Genomic DNA, 17,279 nt, shown 5'->3' on the forward strand with positions numbered 1-17,279 from the left:
CATTACATAAGTATCGATATCATACAGTAAAATTACGTTAAATAAAAATGTAATTAAAATGTTTAACCTATCGAATATTTTGCATTAACTGACTCGTATCAAACAAAAAACATTTAAGTTTTGGAAAAAAAAAATGTTAATGTTTTTTATTTGTTATTGCATATATTATAATATGGTAGTGTGCTACTATTTTTTTGTTTACACTAACATAGTAGGTACCATGTGTATATTATCTCTATAATGTCTAGGCAACTATAACAAAATGTGCAAGTGATTTACAAAATATAATCAAAGATCACAAATATTTTGTAGTATATAAATCACCAATCGGAATAAAAAAACCGACTGTATCAACGTACCTTCAGCTTCTGTTTGAACGACTCTGGGAGCACGGTCCCGTTGATCCTGGCCAGGGTTTCGAGTATTTTCAGCGCCTCTTCAATCCGGCCTTTGGCCAGTAACCATCTTGGCGATTCCGGTAGGAACCTGTAACGCGAAATCATATTTGATGTGTGTTTGTGTGCAACATCGAGACGGGTCGTGCAACAGACGCACACGGGACACGCTAAAATAAAACCACAGTGTCCGTGTTCGTCCACGATAGTGAATATATTTTTAACTTGCCACCAGTATATAAAGTACAGTGTGAACGGGGTGGACGTCGCCAACGCCAAGTACACCCAATTTCGCACGTAGTAAGTAACGCCGGACAACAACACCAGGCCGAGTGTGTAGAACATACACGTCATCACGGTAATGAACGACCTGTAGTTAGGTCCGACGAGTTCCAGAGCTAAGAAGAAAACATCTGACTGTCAAAATTTTATATTATGATATGATGTGGCTATCGAAAATTTCGATTTCTCCTCGTCATGTTTATTGTTCCTATGCCTGTTAGGTATGTCAATTATTGTCGGTAGATAAATAATTGTATTAAGGTGCTATAATAATAAAAATTATGTATTATGTAAGTAGGTACTCTATATTGCGACTATTCAAATAATCTACAGGACATCTTTGATCATTGATTGTGGACTTTGGTTGGGAGGGGAGGAGGACATTTAACCTTTGAAAATATTATGTACATTAAAATACACGTTAGGGTCGAATGGCACTATTGTTTATGTCGAGTTACGTTCGGGACAATAGAATGTACCTACCAAATGGTAGAATTTCACTCAGGCTTAATAAATATGTAATGTTTTTATCATCATTCATCATTCATCAAAAACTACACACGGGGGTATACGGCACCTCATTTACATGTTTTTCGTTATAAAATGTATAATTTATTTTCTCATATAGAATCAAATGAAATCACGTCAAAATTAAATTAAATTAAATATTAAAAAATATAAAGTAATTAAATTACTTTTAATGATTAGTAAATTATTTAATCAGTGATCTCAAACATTCGACCCTAAACCTTTTCAGTGTGGCTAGCAAGAAACGTTTCAAACATTTTTACTATAAAAATAAATAATTATTTAACAAAAAATCAATATGTACCTCTTTGTAGTAGGTACCTAGTGTTAAATTCAGTTACCTATATTATAATAATTATTATAACCAATAGAATAAATAAATGTTATCTCAATTTATTATATGTTTATTTTTGATTTAGTATTAATTAGGTAAGTAAAATAAGTAAAAGGTATTTTTCTCGCGAACGTTTAACGTATAAATATATAGCGCGTTGGTAATATAAGTTTGAGACCACTGAGTTAACGGTACTTACCTAAGTAAAATAATCACACAAAGACGGAAGAAAATGTACTTACGTACTTACTAAAATGTATAACTCAATTTTAAACAAGATTTATGTACTTTCATCATATCACACATAAATATATCGTTGGAAAAAATTGTCGACAAAAATACAAGATTTAATGTTGGTCGTTAAAAATTGCAGATCTGCACACACTTTTACGTTTATTTCTATATTATATTAGTTACGTCGTACTAAATCGTTCGACACACAAAAATGAATGCAAAATTATTGTCAACTAAATACCTATGCTACTATTTATAAGTTCTATGAAATTATCGGATCAAGTGCAATTCCATTGTTGCCTTTTTTGAACCTGATTCCAATTATTAGAAAATTTTGGCTTAAAAAATATATACTTACTCAAACATAATGTTCGAAATTCGCAACAACTGCAAAATTATTGCAAACCTTCAATGTATTATTATTTTTTAATTTGATTTAACTGTGGATTATTTTATTGTTAACATTGTTAGATGATTTATAACACATTACTTGTTTAACTAGGTACCATACACTTAATTAGCCATCAGCCATGATTAAATAATTATACTGAAAAATAGTGAAAAAACTAGTTCAAATAAAGTAGGTTATACCTATTATAAATACTTCTTATTTCACACAAACTCGAGATCAAACAATTTGCATTTCTGTAGCTAAAAAATCTAATATTTTAATGAATTGACTAGTTTGTAGTTGAATTATTAATTTGTATTGAAAAGGTAAGTATTCACTATTTATAAAAAATATATATTTATATAAAATGGGTGGGTAGAAGAAAATATAGACTCGGGTGGTCGTATCTTACATTGAGGACATTGACACACCATGACGTATTCGTGTGTATGATTTTATAACGTATAGAATAAATGATTATAATAAATGTGATTGTTTGTATTAAAATCAATTTCATTAACATAAAAAATATAATAACAAATCATTATTGTAAAAAAAACAAATGCGATCGAAATAAATATTATAATAGAATTGGCTCGACAACAATCTTTCGTGGAATGCGTTTTGTCCTTCCTGCAGCAGCGTCGGTATAAGTACAAACAGTTTATTTATTTTTTTAATATCCGACCCTGACGGCTGACAATATTCAATGACTCAAATCTTCAGTAAATTTCATTATAAATTATGAGTTACGGCTTACTAAAAACACTTTCATATCATTCAATCATCGCAGTGACACAACAATGTAGTGTTCAGTTATATTGTAACGTGAAATTATTTCTTTGGTTTGTATTAAAATTGATAATATAGGTTTTTAAGGACAACGACGTCATAAAAATTAGAAATATAAAATAAACTGATTATCAACTGATATTATTTTAGATACGATATACGTAATGACTAATGGCTAATATACAGAGTTTTCTAAATCGCACTTTAATAATATTTAGTTCATTTATTATTTACCACATCCAAACAATAATTTATACATTTCAAAAATGCAACGTACATACGTAATAATACATAATTTATGTAACTAAAAATATATATAAAACTTTAAATGCCTTCTGTTTTTGCGGGGAGTAATTTTAAAGCACTTTTGGGTAATTAACAAAGTCGACTTCTCAAAATTACTACAACGTTTGTTTTTTAATTATTTATTTTGTACTTACATATAATAAATGGTATTTGATAAACAGCCGGTATAGTCAGACCTACGATTACTCTGGACATGGCCCACCACCAGAAATTCATTGCGCAAGCCGTTAACAAGCTACCGACAATTAATGTAGCCAGACACAAAAAATACGATTTCCTCCTTCCGATTCTATAAAAAATTAAAATAATACAAATCGATTGTTATAATAAAAATATAATGATAAGACTTATAGAATTTTTGGATTTTTACTCACCTGTCATTCAACACACCGAAAAAATACACTCCAATAGGTCCTCCTAAGTTTAGAGCTGCTAATCCAACCGTCGGGTATATGTCATGTTCGCAGACCAAATCAAACTGATAAATAATACGCCATAATAATGAAAAATAATTATTTAATGCTTAAAAATACCCTTAAAAAGAAACAAGTAGTTTTCATAAAGTGCACCAAAACAAAGTAAATTGCCTGCTTTGTACGCCTTGTATATCTAATTTTGTATTACATACTACGTTCTTCAGCGGTATAATAATATTAAATTGACTATAATTTATGATATTAAATTCTGATTTTAATATATATTATTATTTGTTTTAATACAGAGTACTATAATTCTTCATGCGCCAGTGGAAATATTTTCCTTATCTACCCGCTATGTGTATATTTCAACAAATTATAATATATGAGGTATATATAAATAAATTTAATATAAATTTATTTTACTTTTCAGACCAAAACATTAATTTCACATTTTCACGTTGTACTAGTAAGTAGTATTATGAATATCATGTCTATGTTTATTATAATCAATCATGGTATAATTATGACAATTAAGTAGCTACCACAAGGTTGTGTTTATTAAATGTTTAATCAATATTATTCTCTCAGCTTCATTATTAAACAGTGTTTGATTTGGATATTGAAATGTTTGAAAGTTTAAGTGGTTTTTTTTCGTTTTTCAAACGACCAACTATACTTTAATTATTGTAAATTTGAATTATTCTGTGTACCAGCTACCTATAATCTAAAACCAGCTCAGTGCAATTTCAAATAATTGATGTTTCTACTTTATGGCCTGTTATGTGCGATTCATTATATTATGTAGTTAAAACAAATTAAATTTGCATTTCAAAAGTGTTTTTACAAAACCGCAAAACCACTAACAAAATAAAATTCCAAGAATCGCGTTTAACCCTGTAACGATTATCGTCATCGACATCGTACATTACTCCCTACGTTAAGCACGGCTAATATACGGCTATAATGTGTATATACGTAAGAAATATATATTATGCTGACGCGATGTTTAGCTCACATCGTGTAAATGGGCATAGCTGTTTTCGACCAAAAACGTACCCTTCCCTTTTCGGCCGATTCACTTTTCGACCAAAACAAAGAGTTTTGTAATATGATATGTAAAATAAATAAAATAATTGGTATATAATTTTTGTAAAAATTTTGGCAATTATAATTTCAAAAAAATTATTTAAAGTATAAGTTACATAAAATGTTGTAAAATAAAATATTGTAAAAAAAAATATAAAAAAAAATTTAAATATAAGAATACCTATATATTATTAACATTAGTTTTGTGTTAATATGTCACACTGTGCATAATATTTTATAAAAAGAATAACATAATAATATACAATTTTTGTCAATAATTATTAAGTCTAATAGTAATGTGTATAATGTAATATTAAGAAATAAACTAATAGGTATTTAATTGTTGTAAAATAATGGCAAATATTATTAAAAATATAAGATATATTATGTAAAAAAAATGATATAAGGTCAATATAATTGTGTTCTGTCGTCGTCTGAGTTTTGTTAGCGCTTTTCATTACATTTGTTTGAAATAATTGTTTGAAACCAACTTAACAAAATCATACCTTAAAATATTTTAGTGATATATTTACTATTAAGTAATAAAAACGCCTAGCTATTTTAATAAATTATTTACTGTAGGTACCTGTCTAGTTGTCCGTTTTGATAATCTGATATATATTTTTCATTTTTGGATTTTCTCTCTCGGATTGATCGATCTTGAGTACGGTTTGGCAAGTGAACACTTCTAAGTTTTATATAAATTTCAGTTTGTACCTCATCAATTAAAACCGCAAGCAAATTAAATATGGATGGACATTCTTTATAAAAGCTTCGATTGAAATTTGCATGGAAGGATTCACAGTTATTAGTCGTGCGTTGTAAAGTAAACTAGAGCTTGCTGATGCCCATATTTCTGGAGGGTAGTCACAATCGTCTGTTAAATAGTTGTCAATAAGATAGTCTGCATATTTGATAACTTTATCATCTATAGGACGATCAGCCATAAAGTTTTGAAGAAAACAATCTAAAACATTATTTGGTTCTAGAAAAAGCAATCCAAAAGTGTGGCGCAACCATATTCCAATTTCTGAAGATCGGTCTTGATATTCAGTAGCCAGTCCTACTTTTTGGATTTGGCGATACCAAGCTTGGGTTAAGTGAAACCTACACCCAATAATTTGAGTTTGTGGCCTAATTTCATAGACTAATTATAACTTTTTCAAAGTCTGTCGTTACATACTGTGGCAATAATGTTACACCTAAAGAAGTGCATTTTTGTAATATCAAGTGAAATGCATGAATGTAAGTTTCGGTAGTCTTGTTTGGAAGTAAACAAAATATTAATGGAATATAGTTTCCGTTTTTAAGACCATGGATAGTGAACATTTGTGTAAAAAAACGAGCTGAATATTTAAATGTCCCGTCCATATATAATGTCTCGATTTCTTTTAAGAATAAAATGTTCGAGGTACATGAAAATATAATTATGTTTTTCTCTTTGTCATTCACTAATAAAAAAGGCTCACCTTGTTTAGTTTTTATGTGCATTTTTTCCAACGATGAATGAACTTCTTTTAAACTTGTGGGACACGATGGCAATACTTTGCGCCGAGCGTCGTATACATTTTTCCTTATTCTTTTAATGTCCGTTGTAGTAAATTGTAAGGACTCAATATTTTCACCAACTTCTTTCAAGATAATTGTTTTCGGTCTAACTGAGGGTGCATCGACTGCTTTCCGTTTGCACGCTGAGCTAACAATTTGCCTCGATATTGTATTCCGATCATATTGCTTATGTCTGTGTGATAAATTTTCACGATGGTTTTGTACGACATTTTTATTTACTGTAAACACTTTAGCATCACAATCTCTTCGAATACATCGCCAACGTGTTGAATTAGTTTTTTGTTCACTGATCCGATACTAAATTTATAACAATCTAAAACTAATAACGGTTTTCCACGATTACTTTCGATAAATTCAGCCATATTAAGTAAAATATAATAATTCTGAACGCTGAAAACAATAAAACCAATGCAACGAATATGATACACGCACAGACACTAAAGTATTGCACGAGCATCGGTTTTACAAAAATTAGACAAGCAACGAGAGAATTTAATCAGTTATTGATGTTTTATCTTGGCTATAAAAGATAGTGACTCTCTACAATACGTATATAACGATCAGTCTTGCAGGTACATACTACATATTATACTGATATAACTATATATTATGGTAGTAACCATCACAGTCGACGATCACCGGTCGTATATAATAAATCGTAATAATCGTAATAAAAAAAAAAAATGTTAATATATGGGTATTCATTTTACAAAAATTATATATCAATTATTTATTCTACATATCATATTACAAAACTTTTTGTTTTGGTCGAAAAGTGAATCGGCCGAAAAGGGAAAGGTACGTTTTTGGTCGAAAACGGTCTCGCCCGTGTAAATAACCGACCGGGACTTCTGGTGGTAGATAGTTATGATAGAGTCTACAGTTAGGTAGTCGATATAGTCTATAGTCGGCAGTCAATAGTTGGATGGGTGAGATTGAAGAATCCTAGAGGATGGTCGATAGTGGAAGTCGAGGGCTGACAACGACCTCGAGAGGACCTGCAAACGACCAGCTCAACCCACATTTGGACATCGGCACCCACGACACACCATGGCCCGATTGGTAACCCAAAGTTATAATTTATAAGTATTACCTAATAATATAATAATACATTCATGTTTAATAACAGATATATATATATATATATACGTTGTGTACTTCGCTTCACATAAGGTAATCCTGATCCCTAGTAATAATATCACACACCGAGGTTAGAAGAACGACACCAAAACTGGTGGTAAAAGCAATAGGTGAAGAGGAGACGTTACAACCCTAACCAACTACGTAATGATTTTAACCCTAAGCTCTCATTTGTACTTGGTTTTTGAAAACATTTATATATTATAATTAAGACCTGTATATACGGTAGTATATATATTTTTATGATCAAACGCCGTACAGAAGATGTTATTTACCACCACAGTCGCAGACGTCATTTTGAACGTGTTATAATCACTTTAATTAAATTTGTGTTTTTGATAAAATATTCCATAATATTGTATGACTAAAAACCATTCAAAAGTGTAATGATACGGTACTGCGGTAGTACCTAATTAAGTTAGTTTTTAGTATTTGTCGTATATTGGATGTAAAACGTAAAATAGAATTTCAAAGTAAACGTTTTTATTTTGTATTATCGCTTAAAAAAAGTATTAATATAATATTATAATATAGTCGTAGCCCGCGGGCATCGAATTTTCCCTACTTCTCCATGGTAGGGAGGGGGTTGGGTAACTATTGGCCGTTTTTTTACGTACCCGTTTTTAAGTGTAGTTCCCATATATATCTTTGGCGTATATAATATAAAATATATCTTAAGTCAAAAACGACTAGTTTTCAAGAAGATTAAACAAAACATTGAAAAATCATTCGAAATCGTAGACAATAGTGTATGGGCTGATAATTGATTTAATTTAATATTCATTGTACCAATTTTTTTTTTTTTTTTGATCTTGAGCCCGGCAACTAAGGCCATTAGCTATTTTTTGTTTGCAGGTTTTTATGTTGGTAGGGGGGAGAACACGTGTGTGGTACCAACTTTTATGTTAACTATTAAGTAGAACTTTAAAATCAATTCTTTATTATTTTTAAGTGACTTAAGATAATTGGATTTTTATTTTATATGACTTACGCTAATAGGGCATGCATTTAAAATTATTACTAAACTTGACTTAAGCTTAAAATTATTTCTGTCTAGACATACGTGTTTTGTACCCAATATAATGTGATTTAAAATGTTTAGACCAAATCACTGATAGTGAGTTATAGTTTTGATTTACGTGATCTGTACCAACAAAATATAAAAATATAAAAATGTTTGATTTCAATAACACTATAAGACAAAAATGCCAATTTTTGACTTCAGTCATTTACACCATACGTCAAAGATATGTTCCTAGAAAATATCCACAACCCCCCACCTTTGAAATTTCCCGAGAACGGGGTTCATGACCTTTAAATGTCGAAAATATATTATTATACCTATGTTGAAACATTTAAATTTTTTAATTCAAGTTGATATCATTTTATAATTAATATTCCATATAATATAAAAGGTAGATACACTGCATCACACCATCCGAATTTTATGTCGACCGACCCCTCTAAAAAAGTTCTAGATATACGCCATCGAAAAGTTGTATGATATGTATTGTAAATAATTATATGTCATATGTGTACTCTATACATTATAATATTATGGGTACATCGGATAAGCTAATAATAATCGTATGTGCATTAACCGTAATGTTACGTGTCCAGTTGATGTACCTACTCATCGTCGACGGCGTACACTTCGGCAATGGGTATAGGTATAGGGTACTCGAAAATCGAGAAAGCGTAATAGTGCGGCCGGTCGACGGCGGTATTTTTTTCCTCCACATATTATAATATTAAATTTTACACCGGCACGTACCTACCGTAACTCGCTAGCTATAATACACTATGTAATAATATTATTATACTATATTATAATATACTATTATACGGCTGTATACTTACGTCGAGTTTGCCTGTACCTACGGCAAATGTGAATACAAATTGTACACACGCATGACATTAAAATAATATGTTATTACGCGCTCCATCGGATGACAAATTACAGCGTGCGGCCGTCGATATTATAATATTATTATAGGCTTCACTTCGTTAACCTTCCGGATTACGTATTTATTATAATATTATATACCATCAATGAACCCCAGACCGACGCTGCTATGTTGTTACACGCCTCTCACTCACATATGTATAATATTGTTGTTGTATACCTATAGTGCCCACTGCCCACCCATATATTATTATGTATAGTACTATAATAACGCTCGTGCGTCATTACCATTTCATACCGCACCTCGGCGCTGCGGTTTTCCGCGAGTTTTCGACTGGCGTCGGTGACGTAAAACGAATGCGCTGCAGCAGTGTAAAGGTGTGATGTACGATATCATGTGCAGGCCTTAACCGGATTGCCAGTCCGGAACCCAAATCGGACGACAGTGTGCGCAGGTGTATAAAATAAGATAGTAATAAATCAGTTATAAACACCTTTAATACATTCTCGTTTCGATTTGTACACAGCGGCAATAATTAGTAATAGTTATTTGACGATCTTATAATAAAATAATATATGACCACTGCTAGCCACCTGTTTCTTCTCGTGACCAGCAGGGCATACATCTTCGGGCAATATATTAGGGGGAAATCAAGCCTAGTGCGATATATGCCGCGCTAAAATTCTACAGGTCTAATACATTTTGACTTCCGGATCATGCGCGTTCGGTTTATATTCCGCACGATTAAACCGTTAAAGAATATTACGGGTTATTTTATTACAAAAAAAAAGTCTAAACAAAATTGATTTTCAACCGATCCTATTCATTTATCTCCTGCGCGTGCGAATTAAATTCTCTGGCCGCCAATTCGGAGAACGAAAAATAAACGTTTTTAAGTTCTTTCTTTTCCGTTGCATTGTATTTCCTGCACGTAATATTTTTTTTTTCAATTTTCAGTACAATAAATTTACTTTAGTTGCATAAAAGAATACATTCGAATTGACTGATTTACATTCAAGATTTTCTCATGTTCTTCGATTGAATTGACGATGTGCGTTTTCACTTTACGGGGCCGGTAGAATGGACTGAAATCTTTCATACAATACACCTAATGAGTATTAATTAAACGCAAATGATCCTTTAAAAAAAACATCGGGAAAAATTCTATAAAAATATTGATTAAGTAAAACCAATCATTCATATTTAATGAATATTTCGTGCATTATATTATTTAAAACAATAGAGTGAACTTATCACATGTTTAAAATTGTATGTGTTAAGCATTTTACATTAATGTAATAATACGCAACTATTCATATTAAGCTTTTTTACCAAAATAATCTCTAAGAAACCAATGTCCGTGCTACATCTGCATTAATATAAAATAATAGTCTATGGATTAAAACCATACATTTCGTGTGTCACTTAATTAATAAATAATAATTGACGGACTGAAATATTTTTGAGGATTAGGTATTTAATAAAAAAAAAAAACAAAATTTAGAGGATTTTGTTGATTAGTTTTAGTAAAGCGTTAACGACGTTTAAAAATATTGAAGTCACTAAATCTTAAAGCATTTTATTATAGAGTATGGACGAATCACAATAATTATTTCGGTTGAAAATCTCCAATCAACCAAAAAAAATATTGTGAACTTTAACGTCCGCTTTACATAATTATTATTATTTCTGAACCTCGACGATTAATCGCATTTCTATGAAATCCCTACAGCCGTACATCCGACTACAGTACTTATATAATATAATTTATACATCGATTTGGATGATTACACAGGTACATTATCGATAGTATGTTCTCCATAATTAAATATTCAAGACTCATTAACTGTTACGGGTGTAATATGATATACAATTTACGCGCACATACTATAATAGAATAATACTCGTCCATTGTTCAATGAATTTTTTTAGAGTTTTTTTTTATCGTAATAGTATGGTTTGACGTACATCGTAATATCATATTATTATTATTATTATTATACATATATCCGCTCTCCCCATAGTTATATATGTAGTGGTAATAACGCGTATTGGTACGATTGGCACAGCCGCATCGTGCCGACTAATTTCACGGTGCACTTTGTCACCGTAATCGTTTCTGAGCGAGAAAGCCAATTAACTCTTACTACTTCCATTCACATGGCACCGACAATAATAACAATAATAATAATAATATAATACGATATTGTATATTACTATATACGGGTAATTATTTCATCGGACGGAATTAGCTAATAAACCGCCGCGATGTTTTCAATTGACTAATTGAACTTCTTTGATAATCGGTAAAAGGGCTACTGTATAATGCTATTATGTAACGATGTATCGAGAACACAAAAAAAAAATGTATAATAATGGTAATACCTATAGCACTGCGGTCTTATACAATCGAATCTATACGTGCGTGAGTACACTGCGGTGCATAATATTGTGTTTCGAGTTAATTAATAATTGCATTTTTTAACCACGATTTCCGAGATATTATTCGAATAACAAATATTATGGTTTTACGATGGACATATTTTTTTTATGACCACACATAATCTCTTAGTACTAGCTGATTTTATTAATATTTATCATACAAATTTTAAATATTACTCTGAATAAAAATGACACCATCAAAAATTCTTATAGCTATAATATTATGTGTTCGGTTCTGTATTACGTTGAAACGACTGTTAAATTACATACAATTAACATAAAAGGCCCATTTTTTATCCATTGATTTAATGTATATTGTTGTTAAAATTGTTTCAGTTTACCAGGGGTGAACCTAGTGGGGGGGGGGGGGGGGGATAATAATTTGTTTTATTAATTTTTAAGTTGGCCATTTATAAAAACTGAATAACCGTACATAATGGTCAATTTATTTGAAAAAAATTGTGATAGTGATGTCGGTTAAAAGTTGAGGGTGTGAGAAGTTAAAATTCCAATGTTAGTAGGTATTAGCCAATTAAAAAATATCGGAAATACTTTGGTACGATTTTTTATAAGCATTTTAAGTTGAAATGTTGACAAAATGTATTAAAATCATTATAATTCAACACATTAATTACATAATCAGGGGTCGCCAACCTTTTCCAACAAGTGGGTTACATTAAAAATTTTAATACTTGGTGATCGACCACTATTTGCTTAGATATATTATTTATTTTATTACATGCAACATAATAATATTCTTTTATTATTTCTCCATAGGAAAATTGGATTTTTCTTCGCTAATAAATAATTTACTTTGTATATAAAGCGTAAAAATGTACTTAAGTCTTAAATGTTATGATTGCGCACGTGGTTTAATTAATTTTTAATACGATAGCCCAATATTCCTATAAAGAATGACCAGTCGATAGCAACCCCTGCATTATAGTGACCCACTAGTCTATCCTTTCTTATACCTAAATAATGATAGGTAAAGACCGCTAGTATTTTTTTCATAATTAATGTTACAATTTATAACTTGACTTTGTTTTTAATTTATACCTATAATAACAACATTTTAACAGCCTAATGATGAAATGGCTCCAATACAAGATAACAAAAACAATTTGTCCTGGATAAATTTTAATAATTGGTCAAACTAGGTACTAACATTGCCCCTCCCCCCTCCAATAAAATCATCTCCAGTACGCCACTGCAGCAGTATCCACTGCACGTATCTACCTAAATTATGACCCAACTTTAAAAAATACTAAGTGCATGTTTCGGTTACTCACATCGATTACAATTGAAGACTGTACGAAACTCGTATCGTATTCCCAACTGTTACATTTCTCCAACGGCCAACTTTCGTTCACCAACTGTTCCAAATTTCCGTGGACTTCGGAAGACACCAAGACTTCTGTCCAATTAACTGCATACCGCATGCATCCATTTTTTACTTGAGTGACGTTACTCTGTAACGATGATAGTGCGTGCAAGTTTACAATGAGATAAACAAAACCATTGCTGTACATCTATTGTTCCTCAGAACACGAAAAATACTACACAGTACACAATACATTGCACTCATCTCCTCCAGGCGCACGAGTTTGCCCAATCGACTTATTATTAGATTATCGTTAAACTAAAAATTAATAATTAAAGAACTACTCAATCAATTTGCGTCATTGTGATCGTCATATAATGCGACGGACTTCGAATACACAAAAATGATTACCGGACAAATATTAAGAAACCCAAAGAAATTATACTTCTTTCTAAAATCAGACAATAGATTTGGTTAGCAATTAAAATATTAAAAAAAGCATAGTCGTTTTGTAGTCATTCGCGTTGACACGTTCGAGGCTCAAGCTGTGATCAAACGATGTGCTTATGTGTTTTCACTGAATGATAACGTAATATAGGTAATTGTGATCACGTTATTTTGAATCATTATATCTACGTTTAATAATACAAATATTAAATCACAATAAACAAATTGAATAAAAATAATAATATGATGATAGTGTTAATTATAAAAAAAAACTAATGTCATATGAAGCCAAAGTTGTATTTCGATCAATAAAAAAAAAACATTCAGTTTAATCGTATAAGAATTAATTTTATAATTCTTTGCTATGTTATTGTTCGTGTCACTGGACACTTCCATCGCGTCATCCAGTTTTTATTATAATCCCACACCAAATGGTTCCCATTATTATTGTATTTAATTTTAGAAATTGTGAATTTTTTTATATATTTATTTATTTTAATAGAAAAAAATTTTTAAAAAAGTTACACAAAATGTACCGTATACAAAACGACTACAAAAATGAACATAATATGTTGTACAGTGTATACGTATTTTGCATAATATTACGGTTTTAAAAGTTAAATATTCATTGATAATCTAAAATATAAAATCCTTCGACCACCTATATTCGTTTTATACTATCCATTCGTATTATCGAATCCACAATATCCATAGTCATTCATTTTTGAATATTGATAACTTGATAATATGTATGTACCTAAATAACCTAATAAGGAATTCTATAAGAAAATAATAATTAATAGCCATATTTAATTGAACATTTTAACAATAATGATTATAATAATGTTGTGTCCACGCATATTCGGTGCCTAATTTAAACTATTGGATTTACTTGTTCATAAATTCGTTTTCTCTGTTCCGCAGTGAAATTATACAGCTGTGGTTCCGAACACCAATGTGGGGGAACGTCGGACATGAACAGTTGGTTGAACGCTCCGAAACCGCACGGTATACATGCGGGCAGACAGACGAGCCACAACAATAACTTTTGATATCGTCCAAACTCCCCGATGATTGGCAAGACTTCGTCCAAGTCCACTTCATTCTACACAAATTACGATTACATGATATTACACATTTCTGTGGAAATAGTCTGAAAATCAATTTCATAGAACATTATGTAATAATAATATCATAAACTATTAAGTCGCATTTCTTTTCGGCTAGTAAAAATACTTAAAGCCAAAAATGTAGGTGTATCGAGGCATATATGTATGATACTCGTGTGAGCATGTCACGTCACTGGCGAGTGCGTCATAATATCGTATTCAATTTAAATGGCTATATATATCACATTCTACAAAAAAACTATGTCATTTTTCAACAAATCAAAACTTTCATAGTAAAAAAATATCGGTGAATAATGATTCTTACAGAAAAAAAACTTTATAGCCATATTATTATCATTATCATAAGTCAGTACATAAAATATTATATTATTGTGAAATGCATTAATTTTACCATAAATCTATCTTTAAATTTGATACAAATAAAATTGTAATAAAAATATCAAGACTTTTAATTGCCATTAGTATTAAAATTCTGGGCAAACTTAAAATTTAAAACTATATAAAAAACTGGATATAGTTTATAAATTAATCTTCTAAAATTCTAAATTAAATATCAAGTCTTATCAAGTCTTATTTGTAATTATCTTTGATTATTGTTTATTAATTATTACTATCGGACTTCGAAAAATGATTTGGTTCCTATAGTTTTTCGCAAAAGACATTTATAAAAACGATAGGTATATAGTTTAAAATATTTTATTCAATTTTTGTAATAATAAATGCTATAAGGAACTATTAAATATTGTTCCTATAATATAGGTACCCAAACATTTTTTCCTAAAACAAATACCTATGTTTAATTGAACACTGATAACTTTATTGTGGTTGCGGTTAATTCCAAATCATAAAAAATACTATAAATCGATAATAACCATGTTAATTAAAACATTAATGTCTTCATTAATAATAATTTTACAGATTCGACTTAAATGGAAGGGAGAATGGGCTATTCACATGTAGTTTTTTGGCACGCAACACCAAATTCAATGGAATTTAGGCCAAAAACAAGTCGCTAAACAAATTTAAATGTTTAAAAAAAACATGTTTTTTTAACATCATTAACAATATTGTGTGTATATTGCAATATAAGATGTATACCTATTATTTGTTTAAAACAAAATCGATTCTCAATTTACCATAAATAAATCCTAAATGAAATATCGTTTACTTTTTTTTTCAAGAGTTATTTTAATTAGTAAACAACATAAACATAATATTTCATAAAATACTAAGATTTTTTTATGAAGAATGAAAAAGACTACCATACGATTTATAGTACATATAGCGTAAATATTACATAAACAACAATAGATTCATAATTAACATTAACCAATAAATTGATTTATACCTAAACAAATTTATGACTAGGTACATCTATTATAGGAATAAACTATATAAAATTTACTTACTCTATTTACATAATACAATTTAAAAAAAAAAATAAAAACAAAAAGGTAGCTTTTGGTATAAACATAAAAGAACATAATAGCAAACTATTATAGTTGTATATATAACATACTATATGATTTACAACTTTACAACGAGCTATAAAAAAAACCAACTCAAACCGCAATGTTTATGTAAGTCAAAACAATTTTGATTAATTGTCAGCATATGTGTATGGAGTTTACAAGATATATTAACAGAATTACATTTTCGGAATATGTAGAAAATTGAAACTAATGTGTATATAAATTTGCCTATAGCATTCGCCGTTCGTAATTCCTAACCGCACGTCTATCAAAAATGTTATTATTTATGTAAAATGTAATGAATGATTCTATGATATGGGAAAATTTGAGCGCAATAATTGTTATTTCAGTTTTACTCACAATTTTCTTTTTTTTTTCCGAATCACTGTTATCCATGACGAACACCACAACGGACTACAACTTCGAACGACACATCATAATTAAATTAATACTATTTAGCTTACATTGATTTTTTTATTTTTTTTTTAATTTTATCCGAAGACCTTCAACTATCACCAGTGCCTTATATACATGCGTAAATACATACATACATATATACATATATACATGCATACATACATACATACATACATACATACATATATACATGCATACATACATACATACATATATACATGCATACATACATACATACATACATACATACATACATACATACATGCATACATTATCATTATACATACATATAAAACTAAACGAGTAAATGAAATGACCGTAAATAGGAAATCTACCGGACAAAAAAACGGAATATATCGATCGTAGGTATATGTATAACCATTTTATCAATATAATGGAACACTAAGCACACCAATATCTTTGAAAAGGTCATCAACGGTTCTGAGTTTCAACTCTATAGTGGTTATATATAAAAATTATATTATATGGTAAACATTTCAATGTTTTTACATTTTTTAAATTATACTATAATCTTCTGGAAACAGTTCGTATGTATAATACTCCAACAATCGACTAAATACTGAGTATCACTCAAAAAACCCTCGAAGGTTTAATAGTTTCACATGTTCTGGTAAAAATTAAAATTCATAACACATACTAGTTA

At 29.9% G+C, this 17,279-nt stretch overlaps 1 protein-coding gene across 1 annotated transcript in view; it reads right to left on the reverse strand.

The window, feature by feature from the left end:
• LOC132936863 (carcinine transporter) overlaps nt 1-16,626 on the reverse strand; it is a 31,338-nt gene extending 14,712 nt beyond the window's left edge. Inside the window, exons 1-7 of the mRNA XM_061003646.1 lie at nt 16,559-16,626; nt 14,489-14,701; nt 13,118-13,297; nt 3,637-3,740; nt 3,397-3,551; nt 625-793; nt 360-486 (exon numbers count right to left, since the gene is read on the reverse strand). Of these exons, the coding sequence (XP_060859629.1) occupies nt 360-486; nt 625-793; nt 3,397-3,551; nt 3,637-3,740; nt 13,118-13,297; nt 14,489-14,701; nt 16,559-16,594 (984 nt within the window). The 5' untranslated portion in view covers nt 16,595-16,626. The remainder of the gene's footprint in view (nt 1-359; nt 487-624; nt 794-3,396; nt 3,552-3,636; nt 3,741-13,117; nt 13,298-14,488; nt 14,702-16,558) is intronic.
• Nucleotides 16,627-17,279: the final 653 nt, after the last annotated feature.

This window comes from Metopolophium dirhodum, chromosome 1 (assembly GCF_019925205.1).
Source record: "Metopolophium dirhodum isolate CAU chromosome 1, ASM1992520v1, whole genome shotgun sequence".
Lineage (NCBI taxonomy): Eukaryota > Metazoa > Arthropoda > Insecta > Hemiptera > Aphididae > Metopolophium > Metopolophium dirhodum.